This window comes from Nicotiana tomentosiformis, chromosome 9 (assembly GCF_000390325.3).
Source record: "Nicotiana tomentosiformis chromosome 9, ASM39032v3, whole genome shotgun sequence".
Classification (NCBI taxonomy): domain Eukaryota; kingdom Viridiplantae; phylum Streptophyta; class Magnoliopsida; order Solanales; family Solanaceae; genus Nicotiana; species Nicotiana tomentosiformis.
The window spans coordinates 93,607,493-93,630,212 of NC_090820.1; the positions used below are offsets into that span (position 1 = coordinate 93,607,493).

At 38.6% G+C, this 22,720-nt stretch overlaps 1 protein-coding gene across 1 annotated transcript in view; it reads left to right on the forward strand.

Moving 5' to 3' along the window:
• The window catches only part of LOC108945627 (uncharacterized), a 127,736-nt gene extending 108,195 nt beyond the window's left edge, over nt 1-19,541 (forward strand). Inside the window, exons 2-4 of the mRNA XM_070186197.1 lie at nt 6,628-6,890; nt 19,258-19,338; nt 19,446-19,541. Coding sequence (XP_070042298.1) covers nt 6,647-6,890; nt 19,258-19,338; nt 19,446-19,450 — 330 coding nt within the window. The 5' untranslated portion in view covers nt 6,628-6,646 and the 3' untranslated portion in view covers nt 19,451-19,541. The remainder of the gene's footprint in view (nt 1-6,627; nt 6,891-19,257; nt 19,339-19,445) is intronic.
• The last annotated feature ends 3,179 nt before the right edge of the window (nt 19,542-22,720 follow it).

Genomic DNA, 22,720 nt, shown 5'->3' on the forward strand with positions numbered 1-22,720 from the left:
GTTACGTGAAAGGTTTTTAGCCAATTAAGTGTTTATTCTATGAGTAGTTCAGGGGTTATGATGAATTCTTGTACTCTCGCATAGAGGCATGATAGGTGAAGTGAGCGGCATGGGAATTGGAAGTTGAGGATCAAGGTTGTGGCTCGGTGTTAACAAAAATGTCACAAGCTCAGATGGGCAGGGGAGAATTCAGGTGTTCAGAGTAAGCTGGCATTATCTCAGTGTCGCCTGAGAATGGTGTTCTGTAGAAGAGGCATTGTGTATTAATTTGAGAATTCTTGATTTGCACTACAGAATTTGTATGGCTGGAGGTGTGGATGTGCAGACTATGCTACCTGGTGCGGAAGGTCGTGGGAGTATAACCCACGGGAAGACCGTATAAGTGTAACATGTTAGTCACTGGATTGTTAAGGATGGAAACCAAGTATGGAGATCATGGTACTATCGCTAATGTGAGAGTTTATGCCTGGAAGGCGCTCTATTCCTTGGTTGTGAACTGTGGGGGTTTGTTCCGGATCTGACAGCTACTCATGTGTGTCATGAATAGGGCCATTGTGGATCCTTGGAAGGTTATGGCCCAGTATGGTATGATTAGAATTGGCTTGAGGTCCGTTGGTGGGTCTAATGTGAATGTGTGCTCTACGTCAAGTCAGATGTGTTCATTCGGCATAGCATTGCTTACGGAGGAGTCTTCGGGCATTGGATGTTATTCCCGTCACCAAATATTCCATGTAATACTCTATTGTGCCATGTGGGTTGTGGGACGACTTGATTATTCGCACGTGTGTTGTGATCCCATGCAACTTATGGTGTTATATGAGCAGGATGGCTCTCGAGATATATGTCATTTATTGCACCTTAGTCGTGCTTGGGTTTTATAGCGTATGGCGCTATCTGTCTCCCCAGGGTTCTATTATGCATTTGGCGTGTTTGTGGTCGATATTCGGGAATTTTGTAAGTATAAGCATTATGGTTGATGGGTGTTTCCTTGTTAGTTGTTTTGGTGGATAGGGTGTAACGCCGCCACGAGTATATTGTTTGGATAGGGTGGAACGCCACCACGGGTACGTTATTTGGATCGGGTTGCACGCCACAACGGTATCATGTGTGGATCGGGTTGTACGCCGCAACAGTGAGATGTTGAGCATGGTTCCCTATACTTATTTTTTTGTATTTGTTTCTCATTCTCTGAGAAAGGTTCATAGCATCTCTTCAGTCATTTTATTCGTTATGCTGGCCGGGTAGTTCTTTTTCCAGAGTTTGTTCTCCATTATGTGTTGTATTCGGGTTGTAGCTTGTTGGCGCATTGATTGCGTCATATGAGATCTTGGTCAGTGGTTGAGGTAACTTATTTCTTGAGCAGCTTGTACTGGGTGAGACGAGTTTATTGGACCTGAAATCGGTGCGATCAGATTTATGTAAGGTATATTAAAAGGAAAATGTCACTATTCAAATCAGAATGAGGTAATGGTTCTTGTCAAGCGGAGGAACTCCGTGAGTTATTGATTTAATAGGTGGTTATGAGTTTCTACACATCTCTTTCATCGTGGCAGTATTGCGAGAGTTGGAACAAGGCTTATATGTGTTATGAGGTATATTGTGGGCATCAGATTCGTGAAATTGCAGCTATTATGGTCGGAGGATGTTATTATGGGCAGACAATTTATGCGATGCATGGTGTGATCTCAGTATATGTGCATGATAAGGTTTTGGTACAGTATGTAGGGATTGATACGGTGTTAGTATGTTAAAATCAGGTCATGTAGAGAATTCTAGATGTTAGAATTTGGTTCTAAGGCTTATTGACTAAATAAAAAGGAGGATCTTCAGTTTGGCTAGAACTAATGTGCTCACATGGGTTGTGATGGCACAGGTAGGTGCATGAGGTGTTAAACAATGATCTTGGACAACTCCAAAATAGTTCTTGGCACGTTCGAGAATGAATGTATGTTTAAGTGGGGGAGAATATAACGACCCGACCGGTTGTTTTGAGCTCTAGCACGTCGTTCAGCGGTTTGAGGCCTTGAGTAGTTTCACTTCAAGTATTATGACTTGTGCGTGTGGTCGGCATTGAATCTCGGGAAGTTCGGAGTTGATTTGCAAAGAAAATTCTAAATTCGGAAGTTTTAAGTTGGAAGAGTTGACCAAGGTTTGACTTCTAAGTAAACGACCTCGGAATCGGGATCCAAAGGTTCCAATAGGTTCGTATGATGATTTCGGACTTGGGCGTATGTTCGGGTTGAATATCGGGTGGTCCGGGAGCATTCCGGCGCTTATTGTGGAAAGTTGGCATTTTGAAGGTTTTAGAATTTCCTAAGTTTGGTTTGAGGTGGACTTTGGTGATATCGATGTCCGTTTAGGGTTCCGAGCCTTGGAATAGGTTCGTATCATGATTTGTGACTTGTGCATAAAGTTTGGCATCATTCCAAAATGTTTTGATATGACTCGGACGCGTTCGTCGAAGTTTGGATGTTTGAAAGTTAAAAGAAAGATTTTATCGTCGATTCATATTTTTATGTTATTTGTGGCGTTTCGAGCCTTTGGATAAGTTTGTATAAGGTATTGGGACTTGTTGATATGTTCGGACAGGGTCCCAAGGGGCTCGGGTGAGTTTCGGGGTGATTTCGGATCATTTCTAGGCCATTTTAAATTGCTGGTTTCTTGGCTACAGCAGTGTGCATCATGATCGCGGACATTGGATCGCGTTCGCGAAGGGCAAAATGGGAGAAAGGGGTCTGTGAATCGCGTTCGCGAAGAGGAAATTTCTGCTCCACATGGCTGACTTTGGAAGCTCATATCTTGCAATCTATAAGGAATTTGGAGATGATCCAAAAATAAAAGTTGTAGCCCTTGGTGTCTAGTATTCGGAAAGTCAAACAATTTTGCATTTGGAGTTATGTAGAAAATGTTATGACCATTATACTAGAGGCTATCTAGAGGAGTTGGGCAGCTTGTTCTTCGCGATCACAATTGGTTTCCCGTGATCGCGAAGGGCAATTTTGAGCTGAGAAAGGTTGTGCTTCGCGATCGCGAAGCATTTTACGCAATCGTATTGAAGTGATTTTTAAAGCGATTTTCTCCATATGGATTGGGGTAAGTATTCTCTACTCGGTTTTGATTATATTTCATGAATCTATCCTTGTTTTTGGCATTTGGTTGATTATTTAAAAAGAGAAATTAAGGGGTTTTGTCTAAAGTTTCATAGAGCGAATATTTTAGTTTTGGACATCGATTCGGAGTTGGATTTGAGTGAAACTAGTATGGTTGGACTCGTAGTTGAATTGATTGTCGGATTTTGTGAGTTTTGTCGGGTTCCAAGCATGTGGGGCTGGGGGTTGACTTTTTTGACTTTTCGAGCGGAGTTGGGAATTGTTATAAATTAATTTATTACGAGTATTAGAGTATATTTTTATTGGTTTGCACATTGTTTGACTAGTTTTGGAGCGACGAGCATCGGTTTGAGGTATTAGAGTGGCGTTGGAACCGGTTATGGAACTTCAGAGCGAGGTACGTCTTCTGTCTAATCCTGTGATGGGGAATTTACTCCGTAGGTGTTATATTATTATATGCTACATGTTGTGGGAGCTATGCACGTATGAGATGACGAGTATTCATGCGTATGCTAGAATTCCTGATTATGTCCGAGTAGACTTAGGTTCATGCCATGCTATAATTATACTATTTGAGTCATCTTTTCTCGTATAATTCCCTTATTTCGCGTTGCAACCTGAGACTAGGCTTGCGTAAAGTGATAGACTCAATATTGTAAAGATTTGATGAGCTACTTGATTAGTCGCAAAAAAATTGTGTCTCCCTTACGAATTCCTCTCGCGTTGTGCGTTTTCATTGAAGAGTTTCTTTAAATTTTATAACTCACACATATCTTCATGAGTAAGGTCAAGGACCCGTTAAAGCATCATATTTTCATGGGATTGGGTCGTTCGCCTCGACAGTAAAATAGATGCATCTGTGGTTCGTGTTGTTCGACCCTCGGCAGTGCACACATTATTTTGGGATTGGGTCGTACACCTCGGCATTTCTATAAATACTCTTATGGGATCGGGTCGTTCGCCTCGGCAGAGTTGTGCGTAATATTTAGCAAGAAGCCATCATATCCGTGAGTTTTCCTGATTTAAGTTGTGACGATCTATCTGGTGGGGACCATTTGCTATATCCACTCCGATTGAGGAGGTGACCGATAATTGAGGGCTTGCGCTTATTGTTCAGAAGAGGATCGTACCATGTGCTAAAATTTATTTACACTATTTTTACCATGCCTCATACTTGTTTACTTTCTATTGTAATTGATTTATTGGACCACTAGTAAGTGTCGATGTCGATCCCTCGTCACTACTTCTCCGGGGTTAGGCTAGATACTTACTGAGTACGCGTTGATTTACGTACTCATGCTACACTTGTTGGACTTTTTGTGTAGGCATGTATATATATTTCTGGTGGTCTTTTGGGTGTAGAGGCATGCCTATTGCGGAGACTTTATGGTGATCTGCATTCCATCTTACGATCTGCAGCATACAGAGTCTCCATCAGAGTTATTTACATTCTCCTATCTTACTTGTATTTTAGACAGATATTGTATTTTATTATATTTCTCGGTAGATGCTCATGCACTTGTGACACCGGGTTTTGGGGGTTCCTACTTGATGTTCATTATTGTAGTTCACATAATTATTATCATTTTACCTTATAATTTATACTTTGTACGGAAATTTATAAAGTGAATTCACGGGCTCCTACGAGTACTCGATATTTATTTTATTTATTTAATGGGATTTATGACTTCAGAATTCTTAAATGAGTAATTAAGTCAATAATTTACCGTTGGCTTGCTTGACAATGATGTTGGGCGCCATCATGGCCTTTAGGGGATTTTGGGTTGTGATAAATATGAACTATGAATAACTGATTGGACAACAAGTGCTCATATTATCACAGTTGTGATTGGTTCATGTGTTTTATCTTTAGCTTGGGCAGTGCCTCAACCTGGCTGGATTGTTGGTCCTAGTACTTTGCTATTTTTCTTGGTTGTTACTTATTACACCTCTACTTATCTTGCCGATTGTTACTACACCGACGATCCTATTTCCGACACAAGGAACTATACCTACATGGATCCAATCCGAGCCAATCTTGGTGGGCTCCAAGTTAAAAAATTTGGATGGGTTCAATATGTCAATCTTCATGGAGTTACTATTGGATACACCATTGCATCTTCAATTAGCATGATGGCACTTAAAAGATCTAATTGCTTCCATCAACATGGTGTTCAAGCTTCTTTCCAAGTTTCTAGCACACCTTACATGATTATTTTTGGAGTAATAGAAATTCTTATCTCGCAAATTCTAAATTTTGATCAGATATGATGGCTTTCAACTGTGGTTGCTATCACGTCTTCACTTCACTATTTGATTATCAATTACTAAAGAGGAAAAAAATAGAAAAGATGGAGGAAGAATTAGCATTGAAACAGTAAGTGAAATCGAGCAGATCTGTACTTGTCATCAGAATTATAAGGTGCAAAACACGTGCACAAAAACTAGTAACACTCTGTGAAAATCATTATAAATGTTATGCCAAGATAAATGAATTTGTAATTATAATTTGATGTACACAGTAGATAAATATGAATTGAAAGAATAAATACTTTATATGTGCAAATCACGTGCACAAAAACTAGTACCATTTCATGTAAATTATACGTGCAAAGCACGTGCACAATCTTATTTCTCATCTTTTTCTTCATAAATTACCATGCGCGCGCCGCCAACTATTTTTTCATATGTTGGTGTCGTTCATTTGATGGAGATAAGTTGTAGTTTCTCTTGTTACTCTTATTTTCCCCACATGACAACATAGAGGTATACAACAATAAAAGCAACACCTAGTAGCCTGTAACAATAGTTTACTGACGTTGGTTGTAATTGATTTTATAAGAGTTTAATTACGGTTATAAGATTACCTTACTAAGGTCAAACACTCAAAACCTAAACACAATTACAACACGCGATAGAAACAAGACATACGTTTTCTCTCTATGCACTCTCTAAACTTCAAAAACGAGTTTTTTCTCTCTGGTGCACTGCGTTTCTCTGCTGACTTTCTTTTCTCCTGCGACTTCTTTATCTCCGATGAACTCTTTGTTGGGGCTTTCTCTGGATATCAAATTTTGGCTATCAGATAAGTAAGTGTGTTGCTCATCTTCCCCTTTTTTTTCTTGTAATATGTGAAATTTCATCATTGTTGCTCAAGTATATCGAATTGCATTGTATTATGAACTTCACTTTTGTGAAACTTTATTGGTTTTGGCTAAGACCAGTGTGTCTTTTCTCTCCTTTTAAAATAGGTTGGGAATGAGGGAGGGCTTATGAATTATCACGTTGATTATATAATATGTACTCTATTTTATTTATTTTTTGTCTTTAGCTAATGTCTTATGTATATATAACTGATTACTCCATGTGAATGTGATATCGAATTCTTAACCTTACTCCTCGGGAAGAAAGAATGATTTATTGTAATTTTGCCTTATTGCACAGTTCTTTTTGTATTTGTAACTGATAGTTGATACGATCAATAAAGTATTGAGCTTTCTTTTTTAATCTACTATAGTATCTCATTGTGTAAGAAGATGTCGATAGAGCATGATGATGTAGAATCCAATGAAATAAGTGTTTTAAGTTCATTAAAACGACGTAAAACTACGTCTGTAATGTGGAATTTTTATGAGCAGATGCCATTGGATACGAATCCTGATAATAGACTTAGGTCTAAATGTAAGATATGCGGGATATTATTTTTGGCAAACTCAAGAGCTGGCACTACAAATTTAAAGCGACATCTAGCTAAGCACGAGATTGAAGCATCAAAGCAAGGTATGCCAATTGATCATAAAAAATATCGTAAAGTTGTAGCCAAGGTTATAGCTAAACATAACCTCCCATTTAGTTATATAAAATATGAAGGGGTTAGAGAAGTGCATGCCTTCTTGAATCCTACGGTTAAAACCATTTCAAGAAATACCGCAAATGCTGATATGCTTAAATTATATCATAATAACAAAGAGAAGGTAAAGAATGAGCTTGAAGCTATTCCGAAAAGAATCAGTTTGACATCTGATTTATGGTTGTCACGACCCAAAATTCGACTAGTCGTGATGGCACCTAACCCAACCTGCTAGGTAAACTAAATAATCACTAACCAATTCCAATAACAATTTAATAAAGTAATTAAGTAAAGAAATATCCGAATCTAATACATTTCCCAAGAACTGGTAATACAAATGATGAGCTTCTAAGAATAGAGTTTACAAAACCGAAATGAAATAAATACATAGTCTGTTTGAAAAGTACATAAAAAGAGTTTTATAGATCTAAAGCTACCACGAACAAGAGGCAGCTACAACCGGGACGTAAGGTACATCTTCAATCCAGCTCCCATCGAACACAGCAACATCTGCACGCAAGGTGCAGAAGTGTAGTATGAGTACAACCGACCCCATATACTCAATAGGTAACATACCTAACCTTAGGCTGAAAGTAGTGACGAGCTAACACAAGGTTGGGTACAATACCAATACTCCACAACAGTTCATAACAGTAAAATACAGGTAATAAGAAATGTATCTCAGAAGTAAAATGCCCAGCTCGTTCACAGTTCCAGAAAATAATCATGCTTTTCAAATACCTTAGTGAAAACCCAAATCTTTTACCGAAAATGCCAAAAATAGGAGTAAGTTTGAAAACTATAATTTTTCCAAATATCCTTTCCACAATAAATAAAATATTTCATTTTATTTCCAGATAGCAAGTGTGAAATACCTCTATATGCCCACATATCAATGTGTGAAAAAAAACGTGAATGACGTGATACCGTACAGCATAAGGAAAAATGCATCTCTATGCTTGTATGTTATGTGTGCATGCCAATGCCATGTATCTCAGAGATGAATCATGTACCCACGCTCTCAGAGTACTCAATCTCACTTTCACACTTTCCAATCATCATGCGCAACCACTCGGTACTGTATATGGCCCATACGGCCCAGGGAAGATCCATCCCGGAATATATACATCACTGACCATCAATCACTCAGTACCGAGGAAGGCCAATCCAGCCCCATGGGGAAGATCCATCTCCAGGTATATAAATGCTTCGGACAAGATCCATGTCCAGTGAAGATTCATCCTTCAATATAATCAACTGCGCTCACTGGGGGTGTGTACAGACTCCAGAGGGGCTCCTACAGCCCAAGCGCTATCATAAGCCAGATCCATGCATAAATCAATATAACATGTTGCGGTGTGCAGCCTGATCTCAGAACTGTCACTCATAATCAGGCTCTCGGCCTCACTCAGTCATCAATCTCTCCAGTCTCACTTACGGACTCACAATATCATGAAACTAGCCCGAGAACAATGATATGATGTATCAATAAATAACAACTGAGACTGAGATATGATATGAATGCATGAATATGACCGAGTACAAAATATCAATGAAATCAGTGAAATGACAGGAAGAAATGACCACTACGGGTCCCAACAATATCGGCATAAAGCCTAAACATGATATCTAGCATGATTGACAGCTCAATTACTTTATCACATGGTAAAACCACGGATATCAACAAAATAGGGCCACTATACAGTGCCATAGAAGCAACATAGTACCAATTCACATAGTGTACGCCCATACGCCTGTCACCTAGCATGTTCCTCACCTCAACACAAATCACATAAACCATATTTTTGGGGTTTCATACCCTCAGCTCCAAGATTAGAAGAGTTACTTACCTCGAACAAGCTAATACCATTGGCGAGCAAGCCAAGCGATGCTCCAAAGATGCCATCACGTGCGTAGCGACCTCCGAACGACTCGAAACTAACCAAAAATAACTTAAATACATCAAACAATGCTAAAGGAACCAATCCCGGTCGAAAAGAATCAAATCTTAAATCAAAAGCCCAAAATCGGCCAAAAGCCCAACTCGGGCCCGCACCTCGAAACTCGACAAAATTTACAAAATTCAACAACCCATTTAATTACGAGTTCAACCATACTAGTTTCACTCAAATCCGACCCCAATTCAATGTTCAAAACTCAAAAAATCATATTATGAAACTTTAGGCCAAAACCCCCCAATTTTCTCTTTAAAATTCATCAACCAAAAGCTAAAATCGAAGATAGATTCATAGAATAAAACCAAAACCGAGTAGAGAACACTTACCCCAATTAGTATGGTGAAAATTACCTCAAGCATCGCCTAAATCCGAGCTTTATAGCTCCCAAAATGAAGAAAGAACCAAAACCCTCGAACTTATAACATTCTGCCCAGCGACTCCGCATTTGCGGACAATTCGTCGCATCTGCGACCACCGCTTCTGCGGTAAAAACTACGCTTCTGCAAAAATAGCCTTGCCCAACAACCCTCGTACCTGCGGATATCAAATTCCTCTTCTGCGAAGACTCTCGCACTTGCGCTTCCACTCGACGCACCTGCGCCCTTTTCTCCGCTTCCGCGGGCCTCCTCATCCAGCTCTCATCTCGCACTTGTGATGCCTTTGTCGCTTCTGCGACCATCGCATCTGCACAAAACCAGTCGCAGGTGCGATCACACCAGAACCAGCAACCTTCAGCAATGCACTATACAACGAAAGTGATCCGAACCTCGGCCAAAACTCATCCGAGCCACTCGGGACTCCGTCTGAATATACCAACAAGTCCAATAACATAACACGGACCTACTCAAGGCCTCAAATCATGCATAACAACATCAAAACTACAAATCGTACCTCAAATCGAACTTAATGAACTTTGGACTTCAAACTTCCACAACCGATGCTGAAACCTATCAAATCTCGTCCGATTGACTTCACATTTAGCACATAAGTCACATTTCACATTACGGACCTATTCCAATTTCCAGAATCGTATTCCGACCCCGATATCAAAAAGTCAACCTCTTGGTCAAATTTCCCAAAATTCAATTTTTGCCATTTCAAGCTTAATTCCACTACGGACTTCCAAATAATTTTCCGGATACGCTCCTAAGTCCAAAATCACCATACAGAGCTATTGGAATCATCAAAATTCCAATCCGAGGTCAAATGCTAAAAAATAAAACTTGGTCAACTCTTTCAAATTTAAAGCCCCCTAGTTGAGAATCATTCTTCCAAATCAGTACCGAATAACCTGAAAACCAAATCTGACAATTCACACAAGTCAAAATACATCATACGGAGCTACTCACGCCCGTAAACTACCGAGCGAAGTGCAAGAGCTCAAAACGACCAGTCGGGTCGTTACATCCTCCCCCACTTAAACATACATTCGTCCTTGAACGTGCCAAGAGTTGTTTCCAAGCCATTACATCAGTATTCCATATTACTACGCACGTACCCAGGGGTGATCCCACGTCACCATATTCCATATAGGCCTCACAACACAATACAACTGAAAATCCTTAATTTAACCTTAGCCCCAAAACCTTGGAATTCAATTCCCAACCTTCAGAAATTTTTTTCAAGACATGAATCTTACATTTACACACTCTATGAGTCTGAACAAGCTGCATCGAGCTATAACTATAACCACGGATATAATCACCCAGCATATTACACAACTCGCATGCTCGTAGCACCATTCCTGACCGCAGTAACTACTTCAAACCAACCAAGTACTAGTATTAAACCACATATCAAGCCAAACCTCATCCCAAAACCTTCGTACACTGTTGATAATAAAAGAAACACGCAGAATCTCATAACCCCTTATCAGATCAACAAGTCATGGAGCTCTCTCGCCCCAACCAGAACCATAATCACTTTCTAAGCCGACTTTCACTATTATATTCCCAAATATACCGACATCAAACCTGATAGTACCCATTCTAGGTCCAATGACCTTATATTATTAAACACAACTATCCTACAGACATGCCACACAAATATAACTCAGAGCCACAAACCGTACCGTTCGTGCGCCAATACGCAACAATTCAAATGTACTCAGTCATGGAAAATGATTCAAATGAGAGAACTGTCCCGCAAGATTAACAAGTACCGCCACAACGAAATGCTGAAATTCCATCACACGCCGTAAAACCATCACACGATTCTAACTCAAAGTTCATACCTTAACATAACTCGATTGCAACGCGTGACCCCATTTAAGTGCCGGTCCATATTATATACCTCGAGCCACCCTGCTCAAAATCAATAACCACGTGAAATTCGATATCAAGCACCCAAAGTACATTACCATTACTACGGAGAAGCAAATGACACAATGCCATACAAAACCCGAAAGAATATAACCAATGAATCATAACTCCTCGTAGCATAGAAGAGTAACTCACATATCATTTCAGGACACGAATAAGCTCAACATCAACCGAATGGCACATCCCTCAACAGTAGTAGTATGGAGCTAACCAATCCGACTCGTTGTAGAATATACATCCTAATTGGGCTAACAATGGACCCCCAAATCAAATCTAGTCACCCACAAATAGATAAATAACCCTTCAAAAATCCACAACGACTAAGTCATAATACATACTATTATCTGGCTAGCTTCGGCCACGACTTCACAGTCCGCAACCATGAAATAATCTGCTCCTGACAACTCTCAGTCTCCCAATCCCTAGAACACGTGAATCACCATTTCTGATCCAATCTCCACTGCCCGAGTGACTATCACATCCTTCATGCACGATCATCCCACTCGAAATATTTTCGTAATTCTTCCGTGCCACATAGAAATAATTTGAATATTAGCAGTCTAACAACCAGGACAGTGCCGCAATACCTATGAAATATCTATGATTCAAAACATAGTGCGCCTTCTGAAATGTACACTCTACTCACGCAATACCAAATAGTTAGCATTCATCTAAACATCGAAAAAAATCATCCATGTCCTCTAAGAATTTATGATCTCCCTTTCAAAACTAAACTGTGACCTTACACACACAAACCTTAATCCCACACAACACATTGCATCTATCATGCCATCATATGAAAAATACGAGAACCTCATAATCATTCTCGGTCACAAGTAGAATACATATCCGATCATCCAGAAGCCTTCCATTTGATCCCATCCGGTAGAAAATCACAATACTCAACATGTTCCTCAGGCCGGTAGGAAATATCCATCTCAAACCGTAGTAGAAATCCTCGAGAATGCTTTGGCATCCATTTGCATATAATCAAGCCATCAGAACGGAATCTCTCTAACTCGACCAAGTCACGTAGGTCACCAAACCCAAGAGTATTGCCACAAAGCACCTGTAGAAAACCCCCACATCATAAGCACCCAAAGAACGATCATATCCATTACCATACTAATCAAACCTACCACCAAGTTGTCCTATGCCTCCGAGTCCCTTCCGAATTTGTCTTCAAATTGATACTTCTCCTTGCTATAACACCACGATCTTTAACCACAACTCACCCCACAAACCCTAGCATAGAACCACAATGCCCTAAGGCCCATAAGCCGTTGAATGCCCTATTAAGTACCACAAAAGCACCACAACCGAGGCATCCACTCTGAAAGACCTTATGTAAACTTAAAATTGTCCCCCTTCCTTTCTTATACTGAAATGTAGAATCCATAGTCATACAGAATTACCGCAAGTCCCGACACCACATGTAAATAACTGATTCTAGCGATATACGAATCCGAAAAATTTTCAATTGCCACTTACACGTTTTTGAATCCATTAGCACCTTCTCGAGAGTCATACACTCTGCTCAAATCTCAATTGCACCACCCCAAACGGGCCAAACAACTGGTGACCCATTGGCACGACGACACCCAAAGGAGTAACCCCACCTTAACGTGACCAAGCAAATTCCTACTCCATGCACACTATATCTTTCACGACTGACCACTCAATCATTCCATAATTCTCATATACCCATAGAGTGTAATACAACCCGTATCTAGAAATTCCCTTACTCGAGTCATCCTCAATCTCAACCCCTGCAGTCATAGCTGATTCGCCAGTATACCTCAAACAGAAACCAATAAAACACATAATCATGCAATCAACTTATCGATAGCAGACTCCCCCACTTGGCTCAAAGCCATAGATCAAAACACACAACTCACAATGCCCATACTCTATTACTGCCATAATACCGCAGTGAGATTCAACCAAATCCTTCCTGAGCTCCTATAACGCAAACCATCTAATACTTCACATTATCTGCAAATATCGCATTCACCCTTGTAATAGTCAAGCCAACTTCCACAAGCGATCCAAACTCAAATTGCAACATATATCATTCACCGGTAAAAGAGAACTCTACAAAATATCATAAGGACCACACAATCTCAGGACACCTCGCAGGAGATGACCCACCTGCTCTGCCTCAAACTGACATCTCTTTATACCCTTCCACAGTCACGACTACTACGCAATTACTTAATCTTCTTGATTCTGAACTCATCAACAAGACATGAGAATCTACTTTACTCCACAACTAAACAACATGAGAGATCCCTCAACACACCCATAACTCGAGATCATACGCCAAATCAAGACAGAAATCAAACACCCCATAGATATTGCTACATCTCAAGTAAACTCTTCTCGTCACATTCGAACAATCTGAACACATCTCGCAGTCACATCATACTCACCACATAGTCATTCTACCACTCATCGAGCCACAAATTCCACTCATAGGGACACTATTGGACGTATAAGTCCAAAAGCACGTGCTCACACAATCAAAATATCTGTGCTCAAGCTACAGTCAAAACTCGGCCTCAAGTCCTCCAGACTGGCCCATCATTAGCACACCAAAATCACATCTCGCACCTCAACCATGGAATCACAAGCCGTCAGCGCACAGCCGATACCGAGCGATCATGTGCGCATATGAATGCGTGGAAGGAATTCAAAAAGTTACGCTTCAAGCTGAATCAATGTCGCACGATAAGGAAAGAAAGATAGGAAGTATGTCCTAAATGTCTTGTAGCCTCTCGAAGATAGGTATGGACGTCATCATACCAATCCGCAAGACTCTACTAGACACTTGCTCATGACTTGTAGAATCTATGAACCTAGAGCTCTGATACCACCTTGTCACTGCCTAAATTCCGACTAGTCGTGATGGCACCTAACCCAACCCGCTAGGTAAGCCAATTAACCACTAACCAATTCTAATAACAATTTAATAAAGCAATTAAGTAAATAAATATCTGAATCTAATACATTCCCCAAGAACTGGTAGTACAAATCATGAGCTTCTAAGAATAGAGTTTACAAAGCCGAAATAAAATAAATACATAGTCTGTTTGAAAAGTACATAAACAGAGTTTTATAGATCTAAAGCTACCACGAACAAGAGGCAGCTACAACCGGGACGCAGGTACATCTTCAATCCAGCTCTCATCGAACACAGCAACATCAGCAACCAACATCTGCATGCAAGGTGCAGAAGTGTAGTATGAGTACAACCGACCCCATGTACTCAATAAGTAACAAACCTAACCTTAGGCTGAAAGTAGTGACGAGCTAACACAAGGTCGAGTACAATACCAATACTCCACAACAGTTCATAACAGTAAAATACAGGTAATAAGAGATGTATCTCAGAAGTAAAATGCCCAGCTCGTTCACAGTTCCAGAAAATAATCATGCTTTTCAAATACCTTACTGAAAACCCAAATCTTTTACCGAAAATGCCAAAAATATGAGTAAGTTTGAAAACTATAATTTTTCCAAATATCCTTTCCACAATAAATAAAATGTTTCATTTTCTTTCCAAATAGCAAGTGTGAAATACCTCTCTATGCCCACATATCAATGTGTGGGAAAAAATCATAAATGACGTGATATCGTACATCATGAGGAAAAATGCATCTCTATGCTTGTATGTCATGTGTGCATGCCAATGCCATGTATCTCAGAGATGAATCATGTACCCACATTCTCAGAGTACTCAATCTCACTGTCTCACACTTTTCACTCATCACGCTCAACCACTCGGTACTGTATATGGCCCATACGGCCCAGGGAAGATCTATCCCGGAATATATATACATCACTGACCATCAGTCACTCAGTACCGAGGAAGGCCAATCCGGCCCCATGCCGAGGGGCTCCTACAGCCCATGCGCTATCATAAGCCAGATCCAGGCATAAATCAATATAGCATGCTGCGGCATGCAGCCTGATCCCATAACTGTCACTCATAATCAGGCTCTCGGCCTCACTCAGTCATCAATCTCTCCAGTCTCATTCACGGGCTCACAATATCATGAAACTAGCCCGACAACAATGATATGATATATCAATAAATAACAACTGAGACTAAGATATGATATGAATGCATGAATATGACTGAGTATGAAATATCAATAAAATCAGTGAAATGACAGCAAGAAATGACCACTACGGGTCCCAACAATATCGGCATAAAGCCTAAACATGATATCTAGCATGATTGACAGCTCAATTACTTTATCACATGGTAAAAATACGGATATCAACAAAATAGGGCCACTATACAGTACCACAAAAGCAACAAAGTCCCAATTCACATCGTGCACACCCATACGCCTGTCACCTAGCATGTGCGTCACATCACACAAATCACATAACACGTATTTTCGAGGTTTCATACACTCAGCTCCAAGATTAGAAGCGTTACTTACCTCAAACAAGCCAACACCAATGTCGAGCAAGCCAAGCGATGCTCCAAAGATGCCATTACATGTGTAGCGACCTCCGAACGGCTCGAAACTAACCTAAAATAACTCAAATACATCAAACAATACTAAAGGAACCAATCCCGATCGAAAAAGATCAACTCTTGAATCAAAAGCCCAAAATGGGCCAAAATCCTAACCCGGGCCCGTACCTCGGAACTCGACAAAATTTATAAAATTCAATAACCCATTCAATTACGAGTCCAATCATACTAGTTTTATTCAAATCCGACCCCAATTTGATGTTCAAAACTCAAACATTCATATTATGAAACTTTAGACCAAAACCCCCCAATTTTCTCTTTAAAATTCATCAACCAAAAGCTAAAATCGAAGATAGATTCATGAAATATAACCAAAATCGAGTAAAGAATACTTACCTCAATTCATATGGTGAAAATTGCATCAAGAATCGCCTCAATTCGAGTTTCATAGCTCCCAAAATGAAGAAAGAACCAAAACCCTCGAACTTATAACATTCTGCCCAGCGACTCCTCATTTGCGAACAATTCGTCGCATCTGCAACCACCGCTTCTGTGGTAAAAACTACGCTTCTGCAAAAATAGCCTTGCCCAGCAACCCCCGCACCTGCGGATATCAAATTCCGCTTCTGAGGAGACTCTCGCACATGCGCTTCCACTCGACGCACCTGCGCCCTTTTCTCCGCTTCTGCGGGCCTCCTCATCCAGCTCTCATCTTGCATCTGCAACGCCTTTGTCGCTTCTGCGGCCATCGCACCTGCGCAAAACCAGTCGCAGGTGTGATCACACTAGAACCAGCAGCCTTCAGCAATGCACTATGCAACGAAAGTGATCCAAACCTCGTCTGAAACTCATCCGAGCCACTCGGGACTCCGTACGAATATACCAGAAAGTCCAATAACATAACACGGACCTACTCGAGGCCTCAAATCATGCATAATAATATCAAAACGACGAATCGCACCTTAAATCGAACTTAATAAACTTTGAACTTCAAACTTCCACAACTGATATCGAAACCTATCAAATCTCGTCCGATTGACTTTAAATTTTGCACACAAGTCACATTTCGTATTACGGACCTATTCTAATTTCCAGAATCGTATTTCGACCCCGATATCAAAAAGTCAACCCCTCGGTCAAACTTTCCAAAATTTAATTTTCGTCATTTCAAGCCTAATTTCACTACGGATCTCCAAATAATTTTTTGGACACGCTCCTAAGTCCAAAATCATCATACGGAGCTACTGGAATTATCAAAATTCTAATCCGAGGTCAAATGCTAATCAAATTTAAAGCTCCCTAGTTGAGAATCATTCTTCCAAATCAATCCCGAATAACCTGAAAATCAAAACCGACGATTCACACAAGTCAAAATATATCATACGGAGCTACTCACGCCTGTAAACTATCAAGCGAAGTGCAAGAGCTCAAAACGACCGGTCGGATCGTTACAATGGTCATCAATCACATCAAATAAATATATTTGTGTTACTGCACACTATGTTGATTTGGATTGAATTTTACAAAAGAGAGTTCTAATATTTCATCATTGCCTCCTCCTCACAGTGGTGCTATTTTGGGTCCAAAGTTGATTAATCTGTTGAAAGAATAGGGAATTGAAAAGAAAATATTTTCTATAACTTTAGATAATGCAAGTTATAATGATAGTGTTGTAGATTGCACTATTAGAAATTCGGCCAAAGCCGACCGCGGCCAACCGACCGACTTCTGTCGATGTTTAAAATATTTAAAAAAAATAAAAAATTTACAAAACCTACCAACCTCGATCAATGTTTTTGGCCAAAAAATGCAGAAAATTATTTTTGCGTTCCGCAAAATTTATTTTTCAAGAAACCGATCAACTTTGGTCGGTTTTTCATTTAAAATAAATCAAAATTAATATTCAAAAAAACGATCGATTTAGGTCATAATTTTATTTTTTAGTAAAATCGGCCGAAATCGGTCGATTATTTTCGCGCGAAAATGCAATTAAAGAGTATAAATAAAATAAAAAAAGTCTTAAACCAAAATAAACTAATGTTCTAGTGGTAGAGTAGTATCCTCCTACAGTATAAACCTCGGTTCGATTCTCGGATGGTGTATTTTTTAATTATATAATTGAAAATATCGACTGACTTCGGTCGATTTTTTGTTTTCTTTTTTCTTTTTTGGTCGTCTGTGGAATTTAATTGACCGATTAAAATCGGTCGATTGGCTCTACCGACCTCCACGAATCAGTCGATTGTCGGTCGATTTTTGTCAATCACCGACCAACATCGGTCGATTTTGGTAATCAACTTTCTCTTCTTTTTTTTTTTAGTAGTGTTGCTTGTTTTAGCATTTTAAGCTAATGGATTCTTTTGTGATGGACACTTAGTCCATATCAGGAGTGTAAATCATATTTAGAATTTGATTGTTAAAGCGGGGTTGAAAATAATAGAAAGTGTTACTTTTTACATTAGAGAAAGTATAAGATATATTAAAGGTTTTGAGTCAACGATTGTAAAATTTATTGAGTGGATCAAGAATCTTGGTTTAAAGTTGACGGAAAAAGTGCGCCCGAGATGTGTCTACAAGGTGGAACTATACATAGTTGATGCTTGATACAACTTTTCCTTATCGTTGAGCATTTTCAGACTTCTAGATACTTGGCAAAGATTTTACATGTTGCCCTTCAGATGAGGATCGAGTTAAAGCTGAAATGATTACTAAGTTTATAAGGCCTTTTTATGAAATCACTACACTATTTTCTGGGAGCCATTATCGTACCGCCAATTTATATTTTCATAAAGTTTGGAAAAATAATATGTTGATAAGGGAAGAGACAGGTAGTGAGGATTCTACTATCAAGGCGATGGCTATAGAAATGGAGAAGAGTTTACAAAATATTGGCAAGACAACTACAATCAAATTGCTTCTATGGCAGTCGTCCTTGATCCTCGATATAAGTTAAAATTGGTAAAGTTTTGCTTTTCAAAACTTGATCCTTTGACTTGCAATGAAAAGTTAGGATTGTTGAAGATAATTTGCTTAGGTTGTTTAAAGCATACATGAAAATATCAGATGTTGGAATTGTTGGAAGTAGTAGTCATGGATTCTATGATGGAATAATGGACGAAATGGATGAATTTGACATGTTTGAAAGTTTGTCTGAGTATAGTTCAGAAAAGACACAATTAGATTTATACTTGGAAGAGCTTGTATTAGTTAGCAAAGGAAATGAAAATTTTGAAGTGCTTACGTTTTGGAAAGATAATAGGATTAAGTATCCTGAACTCTCATTGATGGCTCGTGACCTGTTAAGTATACCTATCAGCACAGTTGCATCTGAGTCGATTTTTAGTGTTGGTGGTCAAGTTATTGGCAAATTCCAAAGTTCTATGCTACCGAAGAATGCAGAAGCTAAGTTGTGTTCTATAGATTAAATTTTATGGGCATCAAGTTACATTATAATCAATATCACGTGTATATTATTTTATGAACTTTCTTATAGTTTGATAATTTTTTAAAATTTTCTAATTTTTAGCTTGCAATAATTCTAAAGAGGAGGACAATGCAATAGATGTGGAGAAAATTGTCGCTACACTTTCAAAAAGTTTGAATCTTGGTATGATTCAGATTTTTCACTTGATTGTATATTTAAGTTCTCTATTTATCCACACCTTCCAAAATTGTGATTTCTCATTTTACTTCTGTTGAGTGATGCTTTGTCAGGATAACTTTGGTGCTAGAAAGAGAAAAAGGAAAAGTTTGTGTTGAAGAAGATGTTGGCTTGAATATTTGCTTAGTAGTTGTCAGCTATGAAATGAGTGTATTTTTTCTGTTAGTTTCAAAGAAAATCTTGTTATAGTAGTTCACTAGTTTGACTGATGTTTGGATAAAATTGTCTCAAGGACAATAACTCTTATCAAGGTGTTATTTCTCAGCTTCATTTTAACATTGTTCAAGAGATTGTTCATCTGCGTTATTCCTATCTCTATACATGTGAGAATATGTTTGAAAGACAAGAGGATGGCTCTTAACTGAATCATGAAATTTAGGTTCCTGTCTTCTTTTTATTATATGACTTGCAGATGAAGGAGAGGTTTTGAACTTTTTTTGTTCTTACAGTCAATTTCTTGGTTCATTTTACTTCATCGGCTTAGTTTTCCTTTTGAGTTGTTTCATCATGTCAACACATGCTTATACCAGAAGTGCAGAACCATGCTTTAATATTGCAAAATGAAACTTTAATATTTTACCGCCTAAGTTTTAATACACCTTTTCATTCTTCATTTTTCATAAAATAAGCAATTTCGTACTGCCTAAATTCCTATGCAGGATGATAATAGCTGTAAAAATAGTCCTATGCTTTTTTATTTTGCTATCTTATTCTATTTCAACTTTTATATTTATATCAGGCAAATCAATTTGTGAAAATATTATAATTTCCTTTTACATGGAATAAATGCAAAGTTGATAACATTGTAAATATTTGGGTCAAGTTGGGGGTTGAGCTACTACCCATTATTTAGCCAATCTTTACCCGGCCTATCTTGACCCAAGCAAACTTTGGGTTGGACATTGACCCATTTATTAGAGCAGCCATCTTGACCAACCCAAATTCAACCCAAACAACTCATTTACCACCTCTAAATTAATGATGGTTGTAAATCATTTGAGGGACCATATGTGGTGCTAGGGGTGGCAAATGACCGGATTTACCACCTCTAAATTAATGATGGTTGTAAATCATTTGAGGGACCATATGTGGTGCTAGGGGTGGCAAATGACCGGTCGGGTCAGTTATGAGATGGATCGAAAATGGGTAATGCAAAAACAGATAAATTATCCGACCCAAGCCATATTTAATGCGGATAAAAAAATGTGTTAACGGCGGATAATATAATTATCCATATTATCCATAACTTCTTGAATATGATCACTTTTGGGAGAATCCCTAGTCTCCCAAAATTAAGGAACCCCCAATTTAAAGTTTCACAAATGTAAAAGTTAAATCCATTAGTTATCTATTGGTTAAGTGGATTATCTATTGGTTAAGTGGACAATATAATTTTTTATCCATATTTGACTCATTTTTAAAAAGTTCATTATCCGACTCATTTTAATAGATAATATGAGCTTTCTTTTATCAATTTTGCCACCACTAGTTGGTGCTGACGACACTTCATTGATTACGAGCCATGATATTTTAACCACTAAATCATTACCATTCTTAACAAGCTTGATGGTCTCTATTTCAGCAGCATAGTTGTAGACACAGTGGTTTTCTGGTATCCGAATTATCTGTAATATGTATAAGATTTAAGTTTTATTGGCAATATAAAGGATTTTTATAGCATCCATGTATTTTAACATGTTCTTATTTTTCAGATATCTCACTTATCATAGGTCAATTATTTTATTTGATAGTATAAAAATTCTTTTGTATAGTCAGTTTGTAAAAGCCAAACTTTTATAAATAAAGTGCGGATGAGCTAAACTTATTTTATGAATTCAGCCTTTAAAAGTTCTACCAATTAAATTTTTAAAATTATGAGTTCAATCCTACTATTTGTTGCAATCTAAGTGAATTTTCACGCATTAACTTATACCATGTTGAAACAACTGGGTTCAGATGAACCCGATGCTATAGGGAGAAATTCAAAAATAGCCAGATTTACAAGTGGTAATTGAAAAATAACCACAGTTTCAAAAATAATCAAAATTTAGCCACTTTTCATGTAAAGATAAATCTGAACGAAAACATTGTTCGAAATCCGAAAAATATTTCAGTATATTATACTGGACTTCCAGCATAATATATTGGAGTTCCAGTATAATATAGCGGTCCAGCATAATATGCTGGAAGTTCATACACAGGTACTCCAATCTCCAGTAAATTATGCTGGAATTTTCCGCGTGTTGGAGTTCCACCATAATATGCTGGAAGTTCATACACAGATGCACCAATCTCCGGTATATTATGTTGGACCGATCCGTGTTGCAGCAAAATAATGACTATTTTTCAATTATCAATCCGAAAACTGACTAGTCCGTGCTATTTTTACGATGCTATAAGGTTGCATCCGCCTCTGATATTTGAAAGGGTGAAAGACGATATTGGGAAATTCAAAATTTGCCATGATTTTTAACACTACCCATGTCTTAGATCCGAAGTCCACAACTGGAAAATCTGTTACGTGGGTAAGCTCACCGAGTTCAGTTCTCAACAGTGGAGAACCAACAGAACGTACTCCTTTGAGCTCCTTTAAACTCTTGTTACTTGTTAGCAATACTGCTCAACTTTATACACTGCCTATCTAGAGGCGGAAACAGAAAAAAAGTAATAAGTGAATTGATCCTTGTTCTGTTGGGTAAATAACTCAGTAATCAAACAAGTATACTATTCAACCTTTATGGAACATGGGTGCCAACAAATAATGTTGGACTAAAATATATACATAAAATAACTAGTTTAACGGAGAGACCATGAGTTCACGTGTCCTATAAACTACCCAATAAATCCGCCCATGTGCCGACCTGATCGACACGCTTCCAAACAATTACTGGTAGCAGTATATGGAGATACAAGTTTCTATTTCTGCTATATGAATGAAGCATAATTAGCAGATCCTCTGGGAATGGAGTTACAGGGAATTGAAATGGCTTCCAAGATGAAGAAAAGCAAAAAAAAAACGACGACTAAAAGGTATTATGATTAGAGGGACACTCATCTATCTCCATTTTCCATGGACGTAATGGAGTATCTGACTAACAAAGAGCACGAGAAATGAAAAACATATGAGGAAAGCAAATTAACACAACAGGTAACTAAACACACATTTTTAAGAACAGAAAAACAAAATTCATGAATGAAGTAAGCTCACAGCAAAAGAGAGCTCTTTGACAAGCTTGACAGTTTGCAGTGGCATACTAATTATGGAGCTTTCATGGCCCCAAGCCAATATGCCAAGTTTCTGGTTCCTATGCTTGCCTACTACTATTAC